The 27,473-nt window shown below is 43.9% G+C and overlaps 1 protein-coding gene across 3 annotated transcripts in view; it reads left to right on the forward strand.

Annotated features, from left to right (window-relative positions):
• LOC128110079 (interleukin-13 receptor subunit alpha-2-like) overlaps positions 1–27,473 on the forward strand; it is a 128,398-nt gene that overhangs the window by 88,195 nt on the left and 12,730 nt on the right. For all 3 annotated transcript variants that reach the window (XM_052737840.1, XM_052737848.1, XM_052737858.1), the window contains 7 exons: positions 2,893–3,163; positions 6,263–6,340; positions 6,659–6,930; positions 9,100–9,177; positions 11,056–11,169; positions 25,374–25,488; positions 26,860–27,011. In XM_052737840.1, the coding sequence (XP_052593800.1) occupies positions 25,407–25,488; positions 26,860–27,011 (234 nt within the window). In that variant the 5' untranslated portion in view covers positions 2,893–3,163; positions 6,263–6,340; positions 6,659–6,930; ... (1 more) ...; positions 11,056–11,169; positions 25,374–25,406. The remainder of the gene's footprint in view (positions 1–2,892; positions 3,164–6,262; positions 6,341–6,658; positions 6,931–9,099; positions 9,178–11,055; positions 11,170–25,373; positions 25,489–26,859; positions 27,012–27,473) is intronic.

Here is a 27,473-nt window from a genome sequence, read left to right on the forward strand (position 1 = left end):
ACCCTCAGGCGGGGCCATCATGGACTGGCATGTGCCCAAAGCCAAGTGTCTCAGGGCAGTGCAGGGCATGGAGGAAGTGTTAAGGTCGGTATCCTTCATGTGCCCACCGCACCCCACCCGCTGAACACCCTGGGATCCCTAGCAACAGCCCTAGAGCCTCATGTGTGTCCAGTCCCGGCCCACAGGGTTGGCCTCCATGTTGGAACTTAGCAGGAGAACTCTTTTTTTTTTTTTTTTTAAATTTTTTGTAAACTTTTTTGCGTTGCGAAGGACGGAGGGAGAGCACCCTGCACCCTTGGCCATTGGCATTCTCGGTGCACTCCTGCCATCATGCGGATTCAGTTTGCCCATTCCACCAGCAAGGCCCTGTGCTTCCCTGGAAATGGAGGCCGCAGGCTATGGAAGGGCTCCCGCCTGGGTCCCACAGGACCAAAGCGGTTCTCTTTCCCACTCCATGAGCCAGGAGAGCTGGAGGAGGAAGCAGGGTCCAGGAGACTAGCTCCGGGCGGGCGCCAGGAGGCTTGGCTTGCAGGTCAAGGAAGCACAGCCTCCAGGGTCCTTTGGCCGCCATGTCTGGCCACAGCAGAGGACCTCTCCACAGGGGATTGTGCAGCCTGGGCTGCATCATGGTCGTTTTGGGGAGATTTCCTACCCGTGTGCCGGACCGCCTGCCCTTACTGTGGTGCACAAGTCCACCCTGGGACCCCCTAACTTTTGTCTGAGCCTCCCTAGCGGTATCCACAGCTCATTTCCGGAGACCACACAAACTCTGTCCTGCATCTCTGGGAGGTACTCAGGGTCTCAGGCCTGGTTGCTAGCCACCTTGGCCAAATGTCTGTCATCCATTTAACTCTCTCCCTGCCATCCCCTCTCCTCTCTGGCTGCCAGGCCTTCTCTCTGGCTTTCCTTTTGTTCCTTTTACAGGGTTTCCCCTTGAGCTGTGCTATAGGTGGAATTCAGCGACTGGGACCTGTCAGAAAAGGTTCCTGCTGCAGAGCCACATCCCCAGATCCCTACAAGGGGTCTTAAAGCCCCCCCCCCATCATCATCCTATGCAAGGTGGTTGTGTGTACCCAGCAAGGCAGTGTGGTGGCTCAAAGTGAATCCCAGTAGAAGCAGCTCGAACAGGATTTGGACACAGGGGTGCTCATAAACAGGCATGGCAGAACGTAGGTACCGTGGTGGCCAGGTTTCATGGTCCCTGCCTCCCCCGACAAGCCTCCTCTGTGTTATGCAGGACACACATGCAGACCGCATACTCCTTCCTGTGTTCTCCTGCGTAGCTCACTCTGCCTTAAACCCAGGGAGACCTCCCAGGGTCAAAGGTCACAAATCCCCTTGTCCTGCACTCACTCCCCTGTGCAGGCCTCATCTCAGCAGGAAGAATACTTAGAGAAGGCTCTGAAATTAACAGAAAGCTCTATCTAGAGTCCTAGAACTGCTACGCATGGAGGAGTGTTTGTGAGTGTGTGTGTGTGTGTGTGTGTGTGTGTGTGTGTGTGTGTGTGTGTGTTGGGTGTTTGTGTATACCTGGGATTATTGTGGCCTAGTCCTGTGAGAAGCCATAAGCAATGGCTGAGAGGCACAGTATGTAACAGTTATGGTGGTCAGCTCTGGGATGTAGAGGAAGGACAGGTTTGCATGCAGGGGAAGCCTTCTAGGGCTCTCTCCTTCAGCTCCAGCTCAGGTGAGCACAAGGTTTGGAGTGGTGCATCGTGTGTGTGGTTTGGGGCTCAGGCCTTGCCGGGGCATGGTGGATGAGAGCATTGTGTAAGAACCATTGGAAAGGTGGTGGGACCCTCCATTGGAGTGGCCTGCCAGGCAGGTCTAGGAAGTCAGGGCCTCCACCCTCACTAAGGCACCAGGAAGCTCCCTTTTTATCCTAAGCAAATGTCTCCATGAGGCTTTGTAGAGAAGCAGATTTGGAAGAGCATAGACAGGCTTGTCTCCAGGTGGCAGGGAGAGTGATTTTCTTCGAGGCTCCATGATGGAAGATGTCAGCAGTGTGGAGGAGGTCCTCTGGAGACTTTCAGTGCTCATGGAAGGAAGGCTTCCTGTTGGGGAGTGGAAAGCATTTCCCAAGGGAACATGGCCTAGCTACCGTGGATACCAGGGATGGGACGGTACATAGGAAGAAGGATAGAGAAAGACAGAGATAGAGGTAGAGGTGGAGGTAGAGGAGGATAGATAAATGGGGGGGGGCGACAGGGAGAGAGAGGGGGCGGGACAGGATGAGAGAGGGTGGGAGAGCAAATGAGAATCTGCATGTGGGCTGTTGGGTGTTTTCGTGATTGTTGGTGTTTTTTTCATGTAGGCTGGTGGGCAGACCCACTCTGTCTGTGGACACTTTTTTCTGTTCCATGGGTCTGGGGCCCTGAGGGAATTGTGTGTAGGACACCTGGAATGTTGTGGGATATCCATAAGGACAGACAGGGTGGGTGTGTGAAGCAGGCATCCTGGTGTTGGTGTTAAGAGTGAGAATTACTTCTTGTCCCTTAATTCTATGTTGCTGTCCTCGGGCCAGTTGAATCTCTTGAGAGAGCTGAGTCTTGTGTGTGCCTAGGCCCTGCCACAGGCAGGTGGGTGTCCACAGAGGATACAGAGAGTTCCGTGCCTGACAGGGCCTTGGGGAAGTCAGAGATGGGAAAAAGAAGTTTCCTGTGTGGTGCCTGGTAGTTGGTGTAGGGTAGGGTAGGGAGGTGGGAGGTTAGGTTTGGAAGGCAGAGGACTGTGCAGAGGAGAGGGATTGTGACAGTGCTGGAGGTAGGTCAGAATGGTTGCCTGGTGCTGCCTAGGAGACGGTTAAGTTGGGGCCGGGGCCCAGGGTTTGGTGACAAGAGGGCAGGTGCGCGCAATGTTTCTTCTTTTGATGTGTCCTTGTCTCCTCCTCAGGGACCTGGACGGCCTGCCTTTTGAGGCGAGGTTGTGGATGTCTCCGTACCCTAGTGGTCCCTGCTTCGGATGATGTTGGGCAGCATCCACCTGAATGCATTTCAGCACGGACGCCAAGGTTTTGGAAGGAAGCCCTTCTCTTCTCCCATCTCAATATTAGACCATGGGACCATGGGCCACGGGACTCAGGCCGCAACCCTGGAGCCCTGACCGGTGAACACAGCTGCCTGTCCTTTACCCTTGTGTCCATCCAGGAGCGGCCTTCTGCCAGGTAGGATGCCAGTGCTGGGCCTAGGATCCCATTGAGTTGGGTGGTCGTCTCCCTTGTTGTCACACATTCCTTGTGGTCTCGGAACTGGGACACCAGTAACCCACTGCCGTAGCTGGACAGGGGTTAGCCTGGGAGGCCCCTCTTGGCTGGCACCTTGACCTGGATGCTTGGGGTCAGCAGACCCAAGGCCATCCTGGCAGCTGTACTGGTCACCCTTGTGGGTGGGGTCATGTAGACAGCTGCTGGATGTCTCAAAGCTGCTGTGTGTGTGTATGTGTGTGTGTGTGTGTGTGTGTGTGTGTGTGTGTGTGTGTGTGTGTGTGTGTGTTTGGGGTGAGGGCGGGGCGAGGGCAGGCATGCAGCTGTGAGAATACCCTGGTTTGGCAGCTAGGGGGCGACGCTCAGCCTCTGATCCCCAAATCCATGAGTATGTTTCTGAGGCTCCTTCCCTATAGTCCAGATTGGCATGTGGTTTGTGTAGGATAACCTTAGGGTCTGGTGCGGACTCTCAAGTGCTTCTGCACCCACATCCACACGCTCCCCACTTGGCCCCCTCCATCACACCCTCCACCACCCGCCTCCTCTCCATGTACCAAATTACCCTCAGACGGGGCCTTCATGGGCTGGCATTTGCCCAAAGCCAAGTGTCTCAGTGCAGGGCATGGAGGAACCTGTTAAGGTTGGTAACCTCCATCTGCCCACCGCACCCCCACCCGCTGAACACCCTGGGATCCCTAGCAGCAGCCTTAGAGTCTCATGTCTGTCCAGTTCAGGCCTGCATGGTTGGACTCCATCTTGGTGCTTGGCAGGAGAAATCTGGCATTTTTTAAATTTTTTTTTAAATTTTTTTTGCTTTGCGAAGGGCGGAGGGAGAGCACCCTTGTCCCTTGGCAATTGGCATTCTCGGTGCTCTGCTGCCATCATGCGGATTCAGGTTGCCGATTCCTCCAGCAAGTTTCTGTGCTTCCCTGGAAATGGAGGCGGCCGGCTAGGGAAGGGCTCCCGCCCGGGTCCCCCAGGACCAAAGCGGTTCTCTTCACAGCCTCATGACCCAGGAGAGCTGGCGGAGGAAGCAGGGTCCAGGTGACCAGCTCCGGGAAGGCGCCACGAGGCTTGGCTTGCAGGTCACAGAAGCACAGCCTCCCGGGTCCTGTGGCCACCATGTCTGGCAGCAGGGGAGGACCTCTCTGCAGGGGATTGTGCAGCCTGTGCTGCATCATGGTCGTTTTGGGTAAATTTCCTCCCAGAGTGCCAGCGTGCCTGCCTGTACCGTGGTGCACAAGGCTACCGGGGACCCCCTAGCTTTTGTCTGACCCTCCCTAGCAGTATCCGCAGCTCACATCAGAAGACCACACAAAATCTGCTCTGCATCTCTGAGAGGTGCTTAGGATCTCAGGCCTGGTTGCTAGCCACCTTGACCAAATGTCTGTCATCCATTTAACTTCTCCTGACAGCCCCCCTCTCCTCTCTGTCTGTCTGGCCTTCTCTCTGGCTTGCCTTTTGTTTATTTTACAAATGGCTTTCCCCTTGAGCTGTGCTACAGGTGGAATTCAGGGACTGGGACCTGTTAGAAAAGGTTCCTTCTCCAAAGCCAAACCCCTGAATCCTACAAGTGATATGTGAGGTGCCCCCCCCCGCCCCCATCATTATCTTATGTAAGCTGGTTGTGTGTACCCAGTAAGGCAGTGTGGAGTCTCAATTTGAATCCCAGTAGAAGCAGCTAGAGCAGGGTTTGGACTCAGGGCTGCTCACAAAGAGGCCAGGCAGGACTTAGGTACCATGGTGGCCAGGTTTCATGGTCGCTGCCTCCCCTGACATGCCTCCTCTGGGTCATGCAGGACACACATGCAGGCCGCATACTCCTTCCTGTGTTCTCCTGCCTAGCTCTCTTTGCCTTAAACCCAGGGAGACCTCCCAGGGTCCAAGGTCCAATAGCCCCTTGTCCTGCACTGTCCTCTCCAGAAAATATCTCAGCAGGAAGAACACTTAAAGAAGGCTCTGAAATTAACAGAGGATACTATCTGTAGTCCTAGAACTGCTCTGTGTGTGTGTGTTTGTGTGTGTGGGTGTGTGTGTGTGTGTGTGTGTGTGTGTGTGTGTGTGTGTGTGTGTGTGTATTGGGTGTTTCTGTAGGCCTGGATTTGTTGTGGCCTATTCCTGTGATTGCCCATTACCAGTGCCTGTGAGGCACAGTATTTAATAGTTATGGTAGTCAGGCCAGGGTTGAGGTGTAGGACAGTTTTGCATCTTGGGGAGGCCTTTTAGGGTTCCATCTCTCAGTTCCAGCTCAGGTGAGCACAAGGTTTGGATTGGTGCATTCTGTATGTGAGTTGGGGCACAGTTGCATGTGGTGGCATGGTGGATGAGAGGGTTGTGTAGGAACCATCAGAATGGTGGCAGGACAGGCCTTTGAAGTGGCCTGCCAGGCAGATCTAGGAAGTCAGGGCCTGCAACCCCACCCGACGCCCCAGGAAGTTCCCTTTTTAACCTAAGCAAATGTCTCCAGGAGGCTTTGAAGAGAGGGAGATTTGGAAGAGCATAGATTGATTTGTCTCCAGGTGGCAGGGAGGGTGATTTTCTTCTAGTCTCTGTCATGGAAGATGTCAGCAGTGTGGAAGAGGTCCTCTGGAGACTTTCAGTGCTCATGGAAGGAAGGCTTCCTGTTGGGGAGTGCAAAGCATTTCCCAAGTGAACATGGCCTAGCTACCGTGGATACCAGGGATGGGACGGTACATAGGAGCGAAGGATAGAGAAAGACAGAGATAGAGGTAGAGGTGGAGGTAGAGGAGGATAGATAAATGAGGGGGGGCGACAGGGAGAGAGAGGGGTGCGGGACAGGATGAGAGAGGGTGGGAGAGCAAATGAGAATCTGCATGTGGGCTGTTGGGTGTTTTCGTGATTGTTGGTGTTTTTCATGCAGGCTGGTGGGCAGACCCACTCTGTCTGTGGACACTTTTTTCTGTTGCATGGGTCTGGGCCCCTGGAGGGAATTGTGTGTAGGACACCTGGAATGTTGTGGGATATCCATAAGGACAGACAGGGTGGGTGTGTGCTGCAGTCATCCTGGTGTTAAGAGTGAGAATTGCTTACTTCCCTCAGGTTCTATGTTGCCCGTCCTTGGTCCACTTGAATCTCTTGAGAGAACTGAGTCCTGTGTGTGCCTAGGCCCTGCCACAGGTAGGTGGGTGTCCACAGAGGATACAGAGAGTTCCGTGCCTGACAGGGTCTTGGGGAAGTTAGAGAAGGGAAAGAGAAGTTTCCTGTGTGGGGCCTGGTAGTTGGTGTAGGGTAGGGTGGGGAGGTGGGAGGTTAGGTTTGGGAGGCAGAGGACTGTGCAGAGGAGAGGGATTGTGACAGAGCTGGAGGTAGGTCAGAATGGTTGCCTGGTGCTGCCTAGGAGACGGTTAAGGTGGGGGCCGGGGCCCAGGGTTTGGTGACAAGAGGGCAGGTGGGTGCAATGTTTCTTCTTTTGATGTGTCCTTGTCTCCTCCTCAGGGACCTGGTCGGCCTGCCTGTTGAGGCGAGGTTGTGGATGTCCCCGGACCCTAGTGCTCCCTGCTTCGGATGATGTAGGGCAGCATCCACCTGAACGCACATCACTACCAAGGCCAAGGTTTTGGAAGGAAGCCCTTCTCCTCTCCCATCTCAATATTAGACCATGGGACCATGGGCCACGGGGCTCAGGCCACCGACCCTGGAGCCCTGACCAGTGAACACAGCTGCCTGTCCTTTACCCTTGTGTCCATCCATGAGCGGCCTTCTGCCAGGTGGGAAGCCCATGCTGGGCCTAGGGTCCCATTGAGTCGGGTGGTCTCCTCCCTTGTTTTCACACCTCCGCGTGTGCTCTCGGTTCTGGGACACCACCAACCCACTGCCCTAGCAGGACCGGGGTCAGCATGGGAGGCCCCTCTTGGCTGGTCCCTTGACCTTGAAGCTTGGGTCAGCAGACCCAAGGCCATCCTGGCAGCTGTACTGGTCACCCTGGTGGGTGGAGTCATGTAGACAGCTGCTGGATCTCTCAAAGCTGCTGCTGTGTGTGTGTGTGCGTGTGTGTGTGTGTGTGTGTGTGTGTGTGTGTGTGTGTGTGTGTGTGTGTGTGTGTTTGTGTGTTTGGGGTGAGGGTGGGGCGAGGGCAGGGATGCAGCTGTGAGAATACCCTGGTTTGGCAGCTAGGGGGTGATGCTCAGCCTCTGGTCCCCAAATCCATGAGTATGTTTCTGAGGCTCCTTCCCTACAGTCCAGATTGGCATGTGGTTTGTGTAGGATTCCCTTAGGGTCTGGTGCGGGCTCTCAAGTGCTTCTGCGCCCACATGCACACACTCCCCACTTGGCCCCCTCAGTGACACCCTCCACCACCCGCCCCCTCTCCAGGTACTACATGATACCCTCAGGCGGGGCCATCATGGGCTGGCATGTGCCCAAAGCCAAGTGTCTCAGGGCAGTGCAGGGCATGGAGGAAGTGTTAAGGTCAGTATCCTTCATGTGCCCACCGCACCCCACCCGCTGAACACCCTGGGATCCCTAGCAGCAGCCCTAGAGCCTCATGTGTGTCCAGTCCCTTCCTACAGGGTTGGCCTCCATCTTGGAACTGGGCAGGAGAACTCTTTTTTTTTTTTTAAATTTTTTTGCTTTGCGAAGGGCGGAGATAGAGCAGCCTGCACCCTTGGCCATTGGCATTCTCGGTGCACTGCTGCCATCACGCGGATTCAGTTTGCCGATTTTGCCAGCAAGTCCCTGTGCTTCCCTGGAAATGGAGGCGGCCCGCTAGGGAAGGGCTCCAGCCTGGGTCCCTCAAGACCAAAGCGGTTCTCTTCCCTGCTCCATGAGCCAGGAGAGCTGGAGGAGGAAGCAGGGTTTAGGTGACCAGCTCTTTGCGCCATGAGGCTTGGCTTCCTGGTCATGGGAGCTGGGTCCTGTGGCTGCCATGTCTGGCAGCAGGAGAGGACCTCCTGCAGGGGATTGTGCAGCCTGGGCTGCGTCTGGGTCGTTGTGCAGAACTTTTCCTGCGTGTGTGCATGCCTGCCTGTCAGTACCGTGGTGCACAAGGTCACCCAGGAACCCCCTAGTTTTTTTCTAAGCCTCCCTAGCGGTATCCACAGCTCAGTTCTGGAGACCACACAAACTGTGTCCCTCATCTCTGGGAGGTGGTCAGGGTCTCAGGCCTGGTTGCTAGCCACTGTGGCCAAATGTCTGTCATCCATTTAACTCTCTCCCTGCCATCCCCTCTCCTTTCTGTCTGCCTGGCCTTCTGTGTGGCTTGCCTTTTTTTCTTTTACAAATGGCTTTCCCCTTGAGCTGTGCTACAGGTGGAATTCAGGGACTGGGACCTGTCAGAAAAGGTTCCTTCTCCAGAACCACATCCCCAGATCCCTACAAGGGGTCTGGAATTCCCCCTCCCATCTACTCATGCAAGCTGGTTGTGTTTACCTAGTGACCCTGGAGCTTAACAAGCTGAAAATCGAGTGACTAGTGGCAAGTTTCTGCTTTATATACTCTGTAGAAAAGGAGGGTAAGAGGGAGATATGTGGTTAAGAATATTGGAAAGGAGATGGCAAGAGGAATCAGCCTGAAGATTACAGTGCAGGAGGAAGAAGCCAATGGCAAGGAGCTGAAGTGGTGTGACTCTCCATGTTTTGCCTTCTGGGCTAAAGCAAAGCAAACACAATCCCGCCTAGAGGAATGCACTTACTCTAACTCTTTTTGACTGTGTTCCGCCATATTATTTTATCCCTGATGGTTTTCAAGACACCAAAGCAGAAACGAATAAGGTGGGAAAGGCTAGTAGCACACACTTCATTCTTGTTCTTCATTTTTAATTCAGAATTTATTTCTGGTGCTCCACTGGTTCAGACCTTCAATTATATTTCAGCCAGCAAATATTTTTAAAACGTTTGTGTAAAAATATAGTTAAAATGGTTTCTCATGGCTTTCTACAGAAAACATACATGGAAGAAAACAAATGAAATTTCAGACTGCGTCCAGAAAATAGAGATATTCAATATTGTGGAGTAATAGTAGGTTTATTTTTTTATTCCTTTGTTATTTGTCTTTGTGTGAATATATGCTTTGGTGATTCCAAATTAGTGTTAGAGTCTATTGAAGGAATGCTTATTCTTATGTGCTGAGCCATCCTTTTAGGCCTGTCTGTCTATCAACTATGTATCTATGTATCTATCTATCTGTCTATCTGTCTATCTATCTATCTATCATCTATTTATCTATTTATCAATCTACCTATCTACCACCCATCTATCTCTATCTATTTATCTATCTCTCATCTATTTATCTATTATCTATCACATATCTATCTATATCTATCCATTTATCATCTATCTATCCATCTATCTATCCATCCATCTTTTATCTATCTATCCATCCCTCTATCATCTATCATCTATCCATCCATCCATCTATCTATCTATCTATCTATCTATCTATCTATCTATCTATCTATCTATCTTCTATCTATCTATCTATCATTTATCTATCTATCTGTCTATTATCTATCTATCTATCATTTATCTATCATCGATCTATCTATCTATCTATCTATCTATCTGTCTGTCTGTCTATCTATCTATCTATCTATCTATCTATCTGTATTTTGTGTGTGTGTGTGCATAGGTGTTGTGTGTCGCCACATGTACCATGACACTCCTATAGGGGTCAGAGGACAACTTGTGGTAATCGTTTCTCTTGTTCCTCTATATGGGTTCTGGGAATTGAACTCTGGTCATCAGTTTTGGGAGTGAGCACCTTTACTCATGAGCTATCATGTTGACTCCAGGTTTTCAAAAGTAATACTGTTGATTAAAAATGCAATAAGTTGGAACACAGGTTAACAAAATAATGTGCACAAATGGGAAACAGTTGGTAATCGTTGGTGAAGTTAAACTTTGGTAGTTTCTGTGTGTGTGTGTCTGCATGTCTATATATGCTAATACATGTATGTACATGAGTTTGCGTGATATATGAATATGTATGATGTGCGTGCGTTCATGTTTGTGAGTGTGGATGCATATTTGCCATAGCACACATGTGGAGGTCAGAGGACAGCATTGGGGTTCAGCCTGCCCCTTCTACTTTGTTTAGATCAGGGTCACTCTTCCGTCACTTTCCACTACAGACACCAGGCTAGCTAGCCCAGGAGCACCCAAGGATTCTCTTGACTTTATTACTTACCTTTCAATAACAGCACTGGGAGTAGAGAACTGCAAAATCAACTTTTACATGGGTTCTGGGGATTTGAAATTCAGGTCCTCACACTTATATGGCAAGCAGTTACACACTGGGCCAGCCATCCAACTCAAACTTCAGAAGATTCTAATTTCCTCAGACAAATGCTCATACTTCTCATGATACCCTTTGACAAATAATCCTAAATTACCTTGACATGTATCTCTCAAATAACACTATCCTGTTACTAAATGTTCCTGCCAACAATCTAAGGAAGGGCAGGATGGGAGCAAGCCTTTACATGGGATGTTTTGTGTCCATATTTCAAAGAGAATAAATGAGAGATCTCGTCGTATATGTAAATCCTGTAATGCATAGAAAACTTGTCAAAGAAGACATTGTGTTGTTTGAAAATCTACAAATTTGAGTGACCTTGCCCTGATTTTTGTTCATGATAGGAAGATGGGTTGGACTCATTATTAGTGACTGAATGGGACTGTCATAGTATGACACTATATGTTTGTCTTCAAAATTTGATTAGTGTGTATTGCATGTAATTGTGGGTTTCACTGTGCTGTTTCCATACATGCATATAATGTACTTTGATCGTACTTACTCCACATTTACCCTGTCGTGTCCTCCTTTCTCTCTCTCTTATCCCCGTCTACTTACCAATAGTACCTTTCCTCTTTCATGTCAATTTCTTTCTGTTCTAGATTTCACACATGAGAGAAATCCTCCCTTTCTGACGTATGTGGTAATTTTGATGGAAAGGATCTTTGTTTCAAAGACTGAATTTCCTGGACACAAGTCTTGCTCTCTCCTAAGTGGTAAGTCTCACCTCCTCCCCACAGATGCAATTGTCTTATGTCCAGGGAAAGAAGACAAAGTTAAAGACTAAGTTGATCAACAATGGCCAACGCTTTCATCAATCCTGCCTCTGCACTAAAGCCTTCATAAGGCCCCAAGATTTGGGTTCAGGGTGTTCTGGGTAGCTGAATACACAGAGGTGCCTGGAGAAGGCATGGAAGCTCTGTGACCTGTCTCACATACCATTCCAATCACTGAATTATTCATCTGCATATTCTGTAATATTATTTATAATGAATGGAGACATTTAGGCAATGTTTCTCGAGTTTTGTGAGCTATCACAGGAAATGAATGTAACTCAAGAAGGAGGTTATCAGAGCCCTGATTTGTAGCTAAGTTGTATCAGCCCTCAACCTGCCATGTTTTTTAAAATAAATTAGACACCCAGATGCTGTCTGTTAGGGAATTGGTTGGTTACTGGTAGAGAGAAATGCTTACATATTTGGATGACCAGGGATGAAATAGTTTGTATGGTACCAATTGTGTGAAAAATTGGGAAAACCCTTTGTTTGTGTTTCCTATTCTTTTTTCTTAACTTTTATCGATTCTCCGTGGATTTTCCATCAAGTATCCTGATCCCGCTTATCTCCCCGTCCCCTCTTTTCTATTCTTAACAGCTACGTGCACTTGTTGTCTTCAAATTTTGCCCCATCATTGTGTTTTGAACTCTAATTTATTGTGATTCAGACATTCTACTGTATGAGGTCAATTAGAGACAGCACCGTTCACCTTTTTACTGCTAAATCTAATAGACTATTCTCTCTCTCTCTCTCTCTCTCTCTCTCTCTCTCTCTCTCTCTCTCTCTCTCTCTCTTTGGTTTTTTGAGACAAGATTTCTCTGTGTAGCTTTGAGCCTTTCCTGGAACTCGCTTTGGAGACCAGGCTGGCCTCGAACTCACAGAGATCCACCTGCCTCTGCCTCCTGAGTGCTGGGATTAAAGGCATGTGCCACCACCACCCGGCTAACAGACTATTCTTAAGCTTCATCTTACTTCATCTAGCAGGAGCTTCTGACACTGCCTGTCATTGTCTGGTCCCGGAAGAAGTTTCTCCACTTGGGAGAAAGTGGGACACCACCAACTAACGTTCTGGCCTCCTTTGTACCTTCGTCCTCATATACTGACTTTTCTATATTTGAAGGTTCTAGTCCATAATTCTCCTCTACCATACAGGTCAGTTCTGTCTCATCTTCTTAGTACCTTCCATTGTGCCTAAGTACTTTGAGTGTTTCATGGCTCTCAAACTTGTACTTACAGCAATGACCTTCCGGTACTCTGTAAAGTCAAGTATCCACCTATTTCTACCATTATTATTCAGGCAGATTAAATGTAATGATTGCAAACTGAACTCTTAATTATCATCCTCAGGTCCCAGAAATAATTATCAGTTGCCTATGCCAATCTTCTAACTTTGGGTGCTATGAACACAAACTAGGAAAAAAAAAATCTATCTTCTTTGAGCTTAACGGGTAGAAAAAAACTCTTCTTTGAGCTTATCAGGCAGAAAAAAAATTTCCCATGGAAGCTCTTGGCCTGTGGGCATTGATTCAGGACAGTCTAGATCTAAGATCGGAGAAGCAGGCAGGCATTGTCCCCGAGGTAAACAAAATCCTCTGCTCCGTCAGCAGTGCCTGAGAAACTTTCACTCTGCTGACACTACCACTGTATAGAAACATGGTACCCTGAGAAGTAGTTCCCTCTAGGACACTGAAGCCAAAGTTTAGAGAACAGAATTTTTGGGAAAGCTTAGGAATCTTTCTCTTGAAAAAAAAAAAAAAACTTTGTAAAATCTGTCTCTAAAAAGCCTTTCAGAACTTTCTCTCTGTAAAGGACAAAAATAATAATTAGTATAGGAAATCACCTGTGACAAACCTCTTAGAACAGCAAAACCACTCTAAGTTCTGTCCTTCTTTCAAGCCAGAAAAATCCTCCCTGCAATGAGGGAAGCAGGGCTTGAGTTCCCCAAAATCTCTTCTAAGCTCTGTCTCTTCTAGCCAGCAAAAAGCAGTCAGAAATCCCTCTGCAGACAGGCAGAGACCTCCCTGATGGGAAGGGCTGCTGATAAAGCGGTAAAGCCAAGCCTCTTGGCTGCAGCTGTACAGCTGCCACAGACATTATCTGGGGAAGGAGTTGGGCCAGGACCTTTCTGAAACAAATGTTTTCAGTTTGCCTCACTGACCCGGAGTGAAGCCCTAACAGTTTTGCCTAAGGCAATAAGCCACAGTCTGAGCACCGGATGAAGAGGCAAAACTGCTCTGGAGCTAGGTCAGATAAAAGATCTAATTAGAGAGGTATACCTGTTAAACGGTGGCACAGGCATCTTAAAGCAAGCTTAGGAAAGAAAAATCTCCCATTGCAAAAGCAAAACCCTGTAAAGGGAACTGGAAAGCTTGCTAGCATACCCGAAAGGTTTTCTGGGAAATGTAGCATCAATGCAGGTTTGAAACAGTATCTTATATGGTCTAATAGCTGTGCAAGAAATTTTTTGCTGAGAGCTTTATGGAAGTTCAATACGAGAATTTCACCCTCAGCCTAAAGCAAGACTTTTCAGTAGAACAAACTAAAAGTTCTGCTGTAACAGAAACATTTGTCTGAATTACGGCACAGGAGAGCTGTTATGAATTTGGGTAAAGAGACAGCGTCTAGTTAGAAACCGTTAGCAGCTGAACATCTCTGCTGGTGTTGGAACAGCTGAGAGAGCTCTGTGGCAGTAAAGGTGACTTTGGGGTGTGGTTTTGTCTCAAGAATGTTACAGTTCCCTAGCAACAAGTGTTACAACTCCATAGCAACAGAACTCACTAAATCCCAGCATTAAAAGAACCATTACCAAATTTACTCTTGTTTCAAACTCTCAAAAACTTTTAGAATAATATCAAAGCTGACTAAACTCTGAACTTTAGAAATGATTTGCATACTTCTGGTCTTGTTCATAATTTAGCTAAAAAATCTTTTCTAGATGTTAAGAAATATCTTTGCTAAGATAGTCCTATAGAGTTTCTTTAAGAAACCAAGGCAGTCCTATAATAAGCCTGTTAGAAGTAAAGATGCTAATTGTAAACTTAGGTACGGTTTCTTCTAGATGTTAAGGTTTATAAAATAGACCTAGAGAATGTAAGTAAGACTTAGGTAAGGTTTATGTGAAACCTCAATAAACACACACACACACACATACACACACACACACACACACACACACACACACACACACACACACACACCGCCACTCTGTCCCCTACAGACAGAGAGGAGCTTGAACCAGAATTCCTAAGTGTAGATAAGAACTTAGACCCCTTTTTCCCAGGTGGCATTATCAGCTACAGAAACTTAAAAAAACACAGAGTCAGGATATTCGACCATCTGGCAGAGGCTAAGTGGTCATAAAACATCCCAAACTTCCCGAACCCCGGAGACAGCTCGTAAAACTCCTAAACACGGTTGCTGAACAAATGAGAAATAAAGATAACATGAAAGACTAAAAAATAGAACTGATATGAACCAAAGAAAGGGAGGCGGGTTATGGGAAATGAATTATGTGGTCTGTGCCTTTAAGAACTAGCCTCACAGAGAAAGGGGCGCTCCTTCCAACCTCCCTGCTGTGCGTGAGAGATTTGGAACTAGCCCCCCTGCCAAGGCTTGTAAACTTCATTTGAATAAACTTTGCTTTTGCGGTCTGTACCTAAAGTCTCTGGTGGCTTCTTTGGGGATGCGATTTGGGCATAACAGTTTATAAAGTAGATATAAAGGATTGAGTAGGACTTAGGCTTTGAGGAATAGTCCTATAAAATGTAAGTTTATTATGTAGGCTTAAATGAGACTTGTGTAAGGTTTACAAAGTAGTCCTATAGAATGTAAGTTTAAACAGGTCATAGGGTTAGTCAGAAAAATGTAGGTTTAGAGTATATAGGCTTTAGGTCTAAGAATATGGTGAAGGTTGAATAGAGGGATAAGAATCCACGGCGGATGGCGGACTTGGCAGTTCCAGAAACCACCAATAGTGGCAAGAAGCAGCTCCAGATACTGTTAACTTCAAGAAGTAGCAGCAGAAAGTCATGTCCACTTCTGAAACCCATGAAATGTCATAGCTTCCCAAGCAACAGACGCCAAGAGCCAGCGAAAGCAGAGCCAGCGACTAGCGCCAAGGGTCCGCAGGTTTTCAACCGTAAAGCTAAGCTATGAGAGAGGCTAAAGATGGGCAGCAGCTCGGAAAGCCCAGCAGAGATGCCCCGCTGTGGGAAAGGTGAACAGCAAGGTTCGGCAGTCGTGGAGACTCTACACCATGAGAAAGGCCAACGGTGGAGAAAGCCCAGTGGTTTGCGTCGCCTGGGGAAAGATGAACAGTGAGCAGAGCAGTGGTGAACAGCAGAGACCACAGAGTCCAGGCTGCTTCCAGAAGCTGCTGACGTGCTGGAAAGCAGGAAGCTATGGAGGTGAGAACCGTACTCCAGGCTGAATAGCCCAGCCTGAGGCACTGCAGGAACTGCTGAGACTGACTGCAGCTGGAGCTCCCAGCAACAGGATGTGACTGCAATCATGGAATTGCCCTGAGGCTACATTCGTTGTACAACAGGACAGCATACACAGGATTCCGGGACCCAGTTTGCTGAGCACTTGGACGGTCAGCAACGCAGGTAATTGGGTTTTCCTCTCAAAGCTGGGGTTGCCTTGGGAAGGCCACAATTTCAGCTAATGGCAGCTGAAGGAGCCTTGAGCCCGTGTGGCTATGAGGTGAAGCTCTCTAGCCTGGTCTGGGAGCAAAGCGCAGCGATAGCTGAAAGTGAACATTTCAAAGAGACTTGCTTGAACGGAAAAGTTTTGGTTATGGGACTTTTTGTATTTGGAACTGTTTGCTTCAGAGTCATTACACCTCTGACAGCTATACACAGACTTAAGGGCAGCTCACAAGCCAGGCCCTGACTACGAATGCTCAGAGGAACTTTGAGGAATGGTACCAGAACTCTTTTTGAACTTTTGGACTTAAGAAGTGAAATGGACAGTAATGATTTCATTACAATGGGACAGTTTGAATATACTTATATAGATGCTATCAACAGTGATGAAACTGTTTATGTAAAAATGAAACTGCTTATAGAGAAATTTAGATTTTCCAACTAGGTTTGAGTGGTTTTTTTTTTTTGTTTGTTTGTTTGTTTGTTTGGTTTTTTTTTTTTTTGGTTTTTCCGAGACAGGGTTTCTCTGTGTAGCTTTGCGCCTTCCTGGAACTCACTCAGTAGCCCAGGCTGGCCCTGAACTCACAGAGATCCACCTGGCTCTGCCTCCCGAGTGCTGGGATTAAAGGCATGCGCCACCACCGTCCGGCGAGGTTTACTTTAAAATATAAAGAAAAGGGAGAGTTAATATTCCTCAGTATATTTAATTTTAAAAATATTTTCGTGTCACTTGAGTGAATTAATGTTATGTTTTGTATAGTTCTATTAAATTGTTCTTGGATGTAGGTTTGTAGGTTGAGATTAGGTTCGTAGGAAGGTTGAGAGTAGGAAATATAATTTTGTATAGTTCTGTTTGTTAGCATTATTATGTCAAGTTTGATGCAGTTGCATCAAGAGTTTTTTCTTAAAATATAAAGAAGAGGGACCTGTTGTAGCCCACTAGGTTTCCTGGTGGCTGTACCCAGCAGGACTGCATAAGAGGTTGATTGGACCACGGGCCTGGGTACCAGGTGACTGTAACTAGCAAGAGGGAAGTCTTTTGTCCCACCCCTCGGCATTGTTATAAATAGACTTTGGAATAAAGCTCTGGGCCGGTGGATAAGGATCCAGGCCCTCTCTAGGTTATACTGTATTTTCTATCTGTTTCTCTCCCCTCTTTATTTCTAACTAAGTCTCTTATCCCTCATTCCTCAAGAGTCCCTGGGGTAAATAAGTGTGGGGGCTGGTCGCCCTCACCCAATACACCGGGAAATTATCCCCGTGTCGTCGCCGCTGTCCACCTGTTCCAATTCACTAAGTGCTTTACTCTGAGTCACTGTTCTACCATTTCCTTTCATGTGATAGTTTTCTAAATTACAATTTATGAGGCTGGGGAGGTGAAGCCACCATTGATATGCCTGCTGTACAGGCATGAAGACCTGTGTTCAGATCCCAGCACCTATGTAAAATGTTCGGCAGATGGCCATGGGTCTTCTGTAATCCCAGTGCTGGGAAAGCAGATGAGGAGGATTCCTGGGTTTTGCTGGCCAACCAGACTAGACAAATTGGCAAGATCCAGATCCAGTGGGAGACCATGTCTGAAAAAGTACAATGGAGAGTGACTGAGGAAGATAACTGATGTCAACCTCTGGCTTCCACAATACGTGTGCACACATACATATATAGCTATGCACATATGCATGCATACACTAACACATAAATAATTAAAGCAAAATATAATTTATATCACATCAATATGCTCACAGCTGTCCAGCTGCTTACCGTTTCACTACAAGTAAATGATATATATTCACTACTGCGACATCCCCTTGCATGCCTAAGTAGATGAAATTATCTTCCAACCTTTCCTAATCTCAAGTCTGGTATGATGGCTTGCCTCTCTAATTCCAGCACTTGGAAGATGGAAATGAGAGTATCAGGAGTTCAAGGCTAGCTTCCACTATATAGCAAGTTTAAGGCCAGGACCAGATACATGAAACCTTATTTCCAAAAGCAAATCAACATTAACTACACATATACACAGACACAGACACACAAAGACACACATAGACACACACACACACACACACACACACACACACACACACACACACAAACACACACACACACCCCTCACATCAAACCACAATACCAAACCAACCTTTCCTATCTCTGTCTCACTGCTCTTGCTATTCCTGTAACTACTAAGCTTATTACTGCTATAGGGCTTTAGATTGTGCAAATTCTTCTCCTTGGAAAATTCCTTCCCTGTATCTAATGCTGGCTAAGTCCCTCACTGAGAATCCTAATATCATTTTCTCTGAGAGGCATTCCCTCATCATCCTATCAAAAATGAACCACCACCGTTCTCATTCTTGATATCCTGCTTTGCTTTCTTTTGTAGAATTTATAATTATTTGATGAGTACACCATCTGTCTCCAACACCAGAAATGAAGGCAAATATTTTTTATTGTTCAATGCTGTATCTCCAGTACTTATAACAGTACATGGCAGATAATAGGCTTCTAAAATTAATTTCTGTAAGGCATACATGTGATATAAATACTTAATTGTGTTTGCAAACACTTTTTCTATAACTGAAGACATAATATGACGCAATATATTATGATCTAGTAAATACCAATCCCATGTTTTTTCAGCCTGTACCTTGTAGACATGAAAGAACAGACTGGTAGAATTATCAGCAAGGATTCTAAAACCTACTGTTGCACATTGTGCATTGGGTTTGTAGTGAGAATTGAGGCTCTGGAGGACAGCCTATTCCTTGCCTTTGAAGTAGTTACATGAAGTGAATGTTTTGGGTACAGGACACACTATTTACAAATCAGTCTTTGAAAGCATCAGAGGAGGAGGAGGAGGAAGAGGAGGAGGAGGAGGAGGAGGAGGAGGAGGAGGAGGAGGAGTAGGAGGAGCAGGAGGAGGAGGTGGAGGAGGAGGAGAGAAAAGAGAGAGAGAGAGAGAGAGAGAGAGAGAGAGAGAGAGAGAGAGAGAGAGAAGAAGATTGCTTGTTACATCCTGAACAGTGATCTCTCTCAAGACAGTGCTTTGCTCTTCAGCTATAAGGTATATTAAAAAATAACAATTTAATGATTTTAAGAATTATTTTCTAATTGATGCCCTACGTAAAAATGTAAAGCCTTGATCTTTAGTGGGTTACTATGAAAAGTGTTTTGTTGCTTTGATGGGTGGGATTATAGAATAATAAAGATTTGATCTGCTCAAATAGAGACAAATTTTGAATTGTGTAAACTGTGCACAGATGCTGAAATGTGAGAGGTGATTTTTGAATGTATGATTTGAATGTAGATATTAGTATGGAATCTCTAAGGCAAATTCTGTAGCTTGGATAGCACTTCAGGAAACTTGCTTGCCAGATGAACTCAGGATACCATATCAGAAACCATCTAAAGGGGGAATAAAGAATAAGATGACTCTTATGCTTTAATAAGATTTGTTGAACATATTCTGTAAATATTAGTAAACACTGATATCAGCATGCAATCTTAGCAGGATGTAAATATAATAATGTTGTATCTAACAGAGTGCTTAAATGATATGTTAAAATAGAGATCCCACCAGTGTTTAATTTGCATACTATTACCTTAATCATTCAGCATGTACCTATATTCCTTATGTCTTACTTTTGCATGAAATTATTTGCTTGATTTGATTAGTGGCAGCCATGATAAATTTGTGTGGTTCAAAGTTGTTTGTTTTAAAGTATGTGAAATCATATTCAGAATTCCTTACCTGCTTATTTATTGTGGGGCACGTTATTTACATGTTATTATCAAAAGCACATTTGACTCACCACTAGTTCATAGGCTGATTGCAGTGTTAGTGAGGCATGAATCAATCTCAGCATGCTATTAGGTCTCAAAACCTGGCAACTTCCCGACATTCTGATTTCGATGCTGAGTCATGGCCATACTCCAGATACTATGAATAGTTTACACGTGTTGGATGGTGTACTTGAAAGATAGTGATCCAGCAATGCTCTTGAGTCACGTCCTAAAACCATGACTAGAAGCACTAGAAGTACTTCAGACTAACTGATGCAATTGAGAACAGCATCGTAGGGATAACTTGTATGAAAGACAATGGACCATCTCTAAGACTGGTTGGAAGACTGTTCTCTGTTTAAAAGGTGCATGGGATTTCAAAAAAGATAAACATCTTTGCTTGTTTAGCTTTTATGACCTTCAGAAATGTTTTTTTCTAAACTTCAAATGCCTCCTTTTTAATATTGAGGTGATAAAATCAGCTATCAACACTTGAGAAATTTAAATGTAGTAATCTGTATGAAGTATTGGGTACAGAGAATGACCCTTGGTAAGGGCTAAGTAAACTACAGAGCCTATGATGTTTTGTAAGGTCATATGGCAAAGTTGCTATTAGAGCCTCAAATTCTCAAATTCGTTTCTTGTTTCACCTGCAGATCACAATTAATCAAGGAATCAAAGTCCCCCCTTTCCTTTTCTTTTTCTTTCTTTCTTTTTCTTTCTTTCTTTCTTTTCTTCTTTCTTTTTCTTTCTTTCTTTCTTTCTTTCTTTCTTTCTTTCTTTCTTTCTTTCTTTCTTTCTTTCTTTCTTTCTTTCTTTCTTTCTTTCTTTTTGTTTTTTTGAGACAGGGTTTCTCTGTGTAGCCTTTCCTGGAACTCACTTGGTAGTCCAGGCTGGCCTCGAACTCACAGAGATCCGCCTGGCTCTGCCTCCCGAGTGCTGGGATTAAAGGTGTGCACCACCACCGCCCGGCTTCCTTTTCTTATATTAACATTTTACTTCTTCCCATGTCCTGTTATAAATTGCTTTTATATTTTTAGATATAATGAAATGTGAATAGAAAATATCAAATTTTGTAACACTAATCCTTTTAACCCTGAAGTATTCTTTAAAAAGCTACTTATTGACACTATAAAATTCCATTAGTTTGCTTATAATAAATAATTATTTGTCTCTGGAACTTAGTCACTTCCTTTGCAAGCAACTACAATGGAAAAAAAAAACATGGTGATTTAAGTAGTTTAGAATAAAGGTATTATTTACTTTATGCCCACATAGAAAAGCGTTGTTTTCTTTTATCAACAAAGCACCACATTATATATTATTGCACTAGAACAATGGTTCTCAATTTGTGGGTCATGACCCCTCAGGGTGGAGGGTGGCTGAATGGCCCTTTCACATGGGTCGCCTAAGACCCCTGGAAAACTCAGATACTTACATTACAGTTCATGACAGTAGCAAAATTATAGTATGAAGTAGCAATGAAGTCATTTTGGCTTGGAGGTGACCACAGCATGAGGAACTGTATTAGAGGGTCGTTGCATTAGGAAGGTTGAGAAGCACTGCCTTAGATCATTTTCTGTCTCTTCCTCCCTTCACCTCCTGTTGTCAACTGTATGGCTTTTGTCAACTGTGGGACCTTGTGCCGACCACATCACTTCCTTCTTACTGTTTGCAACACTGATTCTCCAAATCTACTGGCTAAACTATTTTTTAAAAAAACTACTTTTAAACTCCTGGAATCTCAACAAATACAAAGAACTATTGTCATTAAATATCAATACAGGCAGAATAAGGGATCAGCAAAGGTACTTGAAACTGGAGATTAATTATAAGTGCCTAGTTATCAACACTGGGATATAAAATCTAACAGGGGGCAAGATAGAAGCAAGTTATTTTCAAATTCTCACTAGTGGCAAGATCCTTGCAAGTAAGCCTCTTTCATGTTTATAGAGCAATTTATTATTTTCAGAGTACTTGGATATACATAATCTGATTTGATCGTCGAGAAACCCCAGCCAGGCTTGTATTATTATCTCTATTTTATAGGTGGAAGATATAATTTACTTCTAAGCCACTAGTTTAAGAACCAATAAAACATAGGTGGTTATTCATACTAGTAAACTTCTCAGCTATAAACTTATTAGTTTCCCCCAAATAGTAATTGTGAGCTGTTAAAATACTTTGTCATAATTAGAAATTTGCCCTAGATGGCATTTAGCACCACCCAGAAGCTTTCCTTGCTTGTGATTTGTGGAATCTTTGTCCTGGCCCTCTAGCTATTTCAGGAACACCTATCTTAAGTTTTTCAGTGTTCTTATTATCTGGCAGGAAGGAAAACAGTAGAGATTCAATTTAGTGTCTAATGTGGAGAGGAGAGGACAAAGAGGGCTTGTGATAACTGCCTGTGATAATACATTTCTTGAAAAGGCATATTATTGGTAAGTACCTGGAGCTTTTCCAGTAATGCAAGGATTATCCAGCCAATTCTTGATGTGTGTGCATGTGAATGCATGAATGACTCTCCTCTCTGTCTCTCTCTGTGTCTCTCTTTGTGTGTGTGTGTGTGTGTGTGTGTGTGTGTGTGTGTGTGTGTGTGTGGGTGGGTGTGGGTGTGGGTGTGGTTGCTGGTGATGGAAACCAGAGCCTTGCTCAGGCCAGGGAGACTTTCTAACACTGAGTTCAATCTTCAGCCTCAGCCTCAGCCAAACCTTAGAGCAAAGGAGATTTGTTGTAATATTTAGAGGTGGGGAAGGAAGGCTGAAAAGAGGAAATCAGTGTAGGTTTGCCATTCCGAAGGAGACTGCCAACGAGAACCTGTGTCAGCAATGGTGTTACATAAAACCAAGTGGGTAGAAACAGGAAGTTGCCTTTCTTATCTCTCTTAGGCATGGAAAATACCTAGCAGTGATTTTTGTCCATAGCTCTGGTTCTACATTATTTAGATTTAAATCCTTGCTTCAGCATTTACAGTCTGTGTGACCTGAGGCATGTTGTTCAACTTCTGTGTGTCTCAGCCTCTAGTTTCTAAGATGTCATAAAATAGTATGAATGGCCAAGCATGATTTTAAGAGTTGTGTGAAAAAATGCCTGTAAAGTGCATAGTACTCAGGATGCATTGTAGGAGATATTATTACAGACAGTGTGACTTGCTATTTGGTTCTTATGCAAGATAAAAGATTTATTTGGATATTACCAGGCAAAACGATACAAACAAACAAAATCCCCTATATTCAATGCATGTTTATAGACGTTTTCCTATATGAGAAATATAATATAAAAAGTAAATGGTATGGTAGCTGGCTTGAGTAGGGACAGTAGGTTGCAGAAAATTGGGTGTGCTGAGGTTTTTGAACAATAGGTGCAGACTAACTTCTTAGGTCAAGAAAATGAAGTGGCTAGTTGCTGAAAAGATGTCCAAAGACCTGGTTTTTAGTCCTTCATCTGCCACTGATAAGTTGTACAGATTTGGACAGCTAGTCTTCCTCTTTGGCTGTTGTTAGGTCTTCATTAAAAAATAATTGGATTTCTGTCCAGATGAGTTGTTTGATATGTGTTCAGTATGTCAGAGACATTTCAGATTGTGTATGTGTGCGTTCATTACTTCCCCTTCCTTTTGTCTTCAGGTTTCCATCTACCTTGTGAAGAATTCCTGGAGCCAGTGCACGAGTGCCAATCTCAGTGCGTTAGTGATAGTCCTGCAACCAGGAAGCCAATGATAGAATTGTCTTTCTGTTCCTTTGGGAAGGCCTAGGTTGGCTCCAAGGTGTAACTCAGGAACTTATGTTAAAAACTTATTCACAAATGGCTCCAAGAGCCATCTATCCTAATTTGTATGCTTAAGTGTTTTGGACTGATATAGAAAATGGTATTTAATAGCTGGAGTCCAATTTCAGTAGCCAGTGGGTAGAAATGAGACAGATGATTTTAAAACTTTCTACTAAGATCCAGTAATTTGATCCCAAGACTCTGATGGGTCACAGTTGAAGTTTGTCAATATTGGAATGTTTTAGGTGAGCTGGTTGAAGTGGGTGGAATAACAGAAGAGCTGTACCTTCCACTTAAACTGTGAAGGAGAGCAGAAAGGTGGTCCACAAATCATTAAATGCATAAGCTTTAATTCTCAAATTTCCATGACATAGTTAGTCCCAAGAATACAGATTCAAAGAGAAATGTGCAAAATTAAGCATGGTATTTTCCCCTAAATTATAATTTAATTTTCTTCTTCTATTTTTGAGATTATAACAATTCCATCTTCCCCCTTCTCTTTCTTACATACAAAATCTCCCATACACCTCTCCTTGTTCTTTTTTAGTTCATATCCTCTTTTTCATTAATTGTTACAATCATATCTGTATAGCTCTTTCCAAAGCTCAGAAAACACAGTGGAAAGGATGTAGGAGCCTGAATATGACAAGACACACAGTAAAATGTCTTCTGGATATGACATAGCCATTGGACTCATTGAAGATGTGGCTATTTGAATAAGACCCGCAAAGACGGGGAAATGGGCTCTTCTTGAGCAACTCACAACAGTTAATGGTGGTTGGGGAAGAGTGTATCATTTTCTTTGGCAATGTAGCCACTGATAAGTTGCCTCTGCTCCAGTAAGTAATCTCCCATCTATGCTCATGTATACAGCACTAACTAAACTCACTTTGTCATAAGCAGAAAAAAGACACAAGTGTAGACGGAAGAATTGTTGAGAAGTGTTTCAGCAGGAGGGAGGGAGGTTAGCAGAGGGAAATGGAGGTCCAAAAATTACTAAAATTCATTATATACATGTATAAAATTCTCAAATAATTTAAAAATGAAAAAAAAGATTTTAAAATGAAGTAGCTAATTGTATGTGTTAATCCTCTAAATTTTGATCATAAAAACAGTGTTCTTCAGATCTAGGAAAGCTCACCTTGCATCCTGTGGCAAAGAAATGCTCTTAGAGTTTAGAAGAGAAAAAGAGAAGTCCCGATTTTCCCTTTAGATGTATCACTCCTCTTGTGAGTGGTGTGGACAATGTGTTGGAGACAGGAATGGCTGTATAAGGTCCTTGATGACAAGATCAGTTAGAGTTAAGAGTTGTGATGAGGAGACAGGGTGGAAGAGGTGAAGAAGGCTTAAATGCTGAGAGGTGGCAATGATATGTACTGATAGGAAAAATGGGCAAATCTGGGATAGTGGAGAGCAGACAGTGATGACTTAAGAGTTATGAAGAAATAGAACAAAGTTCTTAGTTTTCTGAGGTCTTCATGTAGAGTTTTGAATTTGTTACAGAGTCAGATTATTTCAAATACTGTTATTTTTCTTAGAAAATAGCATACCTCAGTATGTTTTGTTTACATCTAGGAGAAATGATTACTATGAATATACGGGTGTCCAAGTTTCTCCTATGCACTAGTAGGGACATTCTGCTGGGTTTGATTTCAGTAGGAAGGCTTCTGGAAGCCCCTATATCTTAATCAGAGTATCAATAAGTGTGTTTGGTTGAGATTTTACAGTTTTCTTTATTTGGGTTAGTTTGGATTCTTAGGGGACCAGAATCCTCTTGTTGCAACTGCATTCAGTCCGAAGTTGATTTCCATTTCCATGGTTCAAGCGGTACAGTTTCTCGTTTCGGTAGAAAGTACACAGAGAACTCCCAGAAATATTATTAGTTACACTCACCCACACGACTATTTAAGTATGGTAAAGTCAACCTGTTATCTTCTCCCTTCTTAGAGTGGAGCCTTCATCACACTAAATCCTGGAGAAATGGCTTTTGTGGGTGTGGATACCAGATGCCTGGGTCTCTTTCTTCTTTGCACAATAATTGGACATTCTTTGGAGATAAAAGGTAAATGAATAAATTAAATTTCTTTTAATGGAGTAGTCTTAAAGAATACGAATGGTGTTTTCACTCTGTATCATGAAAGTGTAAAACCAGTAGATAACGTTATTAGTAATGTTTCCATGATATAAAAAAATATGTTCTTGGTAGTTACTCACATGTATAAGGTAACTAATGATCATGCTCTCTTAGGTAAAATGCCAAATTATAAAATAATTTCCAGACCTCTTGTATAGGATTCTTTGAGGAAATGAATAAGTATTTGAAAATTATGTTCTTCTAGCACAACTTGAGTCTTATGGCAATTGGATAAAACAGAAAATGGAAGTTTAAACTAAAGTATACAAATAATCTGAATTTCTCAGCATCTAATGGAACATTGAATTTGACACAGATTTCTAACCTTAAGGATGAAAACCACAAGGATGTTGTGTCATTCTCAATGGAGAATTTGATCAGAATCCCTAGTCAAGGTGAAGTACTGAATCAAACAGCATTCAACAGAGAGAATTAGCCAAATGATATCATGAAGGCAATACTATAGTGCTACTTGACTTGTTACTTAGAAAGTTTATAGGAAGGCTTGGTTTGCTAAACTCAGGGAGCTATATATTCAATTAACTCCACGGACTACTCACAAGACATGCTTTAAGGTGCTCAGGCATAGTAAATATATTTTCCCACCTTTTTTCACGTCTGTCACAATTTTTTATGCGGATCATAACAAGATACTGAATTATTATTGATTGGTTCCCACTACTAGAAACATTTATATATCTATCATTTATATAATATTATACAAATTCTGGTGTATATGTTCACCAAGAAGGTTCCACAGCAAGTGTATTTCTGTGCAACCATAGTTCCTAGAGAGGCAAAAATCACATTTTGCTTATGTAGTTTCTTTAAAAAAGATAGCTACACAGAAAAATTATGGACTTCAACAGATTTATTTATATAACAGAAAATTATCCCTTTTCCAATGTACCATTTGAAGATTATTTTAGTATATCCACAAAGTTATGAAACCACTACTGCCATCAATTTCCAGAATTCCTTCACTCTCTTCCAGAGAAACCCTGTGCCTGTGGTGACCACTAATCTACTGTCTTCACCTATGGTATTTAAATGAAATCACTGGATATGTGGTTTTATGAGACAGGTTCCCTTCACTTAGCATAATGTTTCAGGGTTTTTCTAATTATAGCCTTTTATCAGTGCTTTATTCTTTTAATAGTTAAATAATATCCCATCATATAGAAATGCTTGAATTTTTATCCAGTAATCAGGTGATGGGCATTTGAAAATTATTCACATTCAACAATATTCATCATAAAATACAAGATAAATATAAATATTTTCTTAATTTCATTTCAGTTAATCCTCCTCAGGATTTTGAAATAATGGATCCCGGATTACTAGGTTATCTCTATTTGCAATGGAAACCTCCTGTGCTTATGGAAAACTTTAAGGAATGCACATTGGAATATGAGTTAAAATACCGATATGTTGACAGTGACGATTGGAAGGTAAGTGAATCATGGCTTGCAACATCAGAGTGAGCTGATCATTAGATCTTTTCTTGTAACCCTGACTCTATTAACCACTACTTTGTGTGCCTTAACTGTTCTATCAGTATATGAAAGCTGTCATGTGAGTTTCTGTGCATCTTCATGAATATATTTACACCTTGTCCATTAGTAAGACAACCCTTGGAAGTTCAAGAAAGAAAACTAGGTCTCATATAACTTGAAGAACATTTGTGTATTTTGCTGTACATTTACAGTTTCTTGTTATATCAGTTCATTTTCTACAATTCTAACAAAATATCTGATGTTGAGTTAAATCTTCACATACACATTACAAAACACAGCATTGTTCTTTACATGTATGGCAAGATTTCATTGAATGCTTATTGAATTGTCAACTATTTATACAGCAACTATTGTGTTCATTCAGAGCTCTGTTGCAGGGGCTATCCCATTGGCTCT

This window comes from Peromyscus californicus, unplaced genomic scaffold (genome assembly GCF_007827085.1).
Source record: "Peromyscus californicus insignis strain IS unplaced genomic scaffold, ASM782708v3 Scaffold_10__1_contigs__length_136768540, whole genome shotgun sequence".
In the NCBI taxonomy this organism is placed as follows: Eukaryota; Metazoa; Chordata; class Mammalia; order Rodentia; family Cricetidae; genus Peromyscus; species Peromyscus californicus.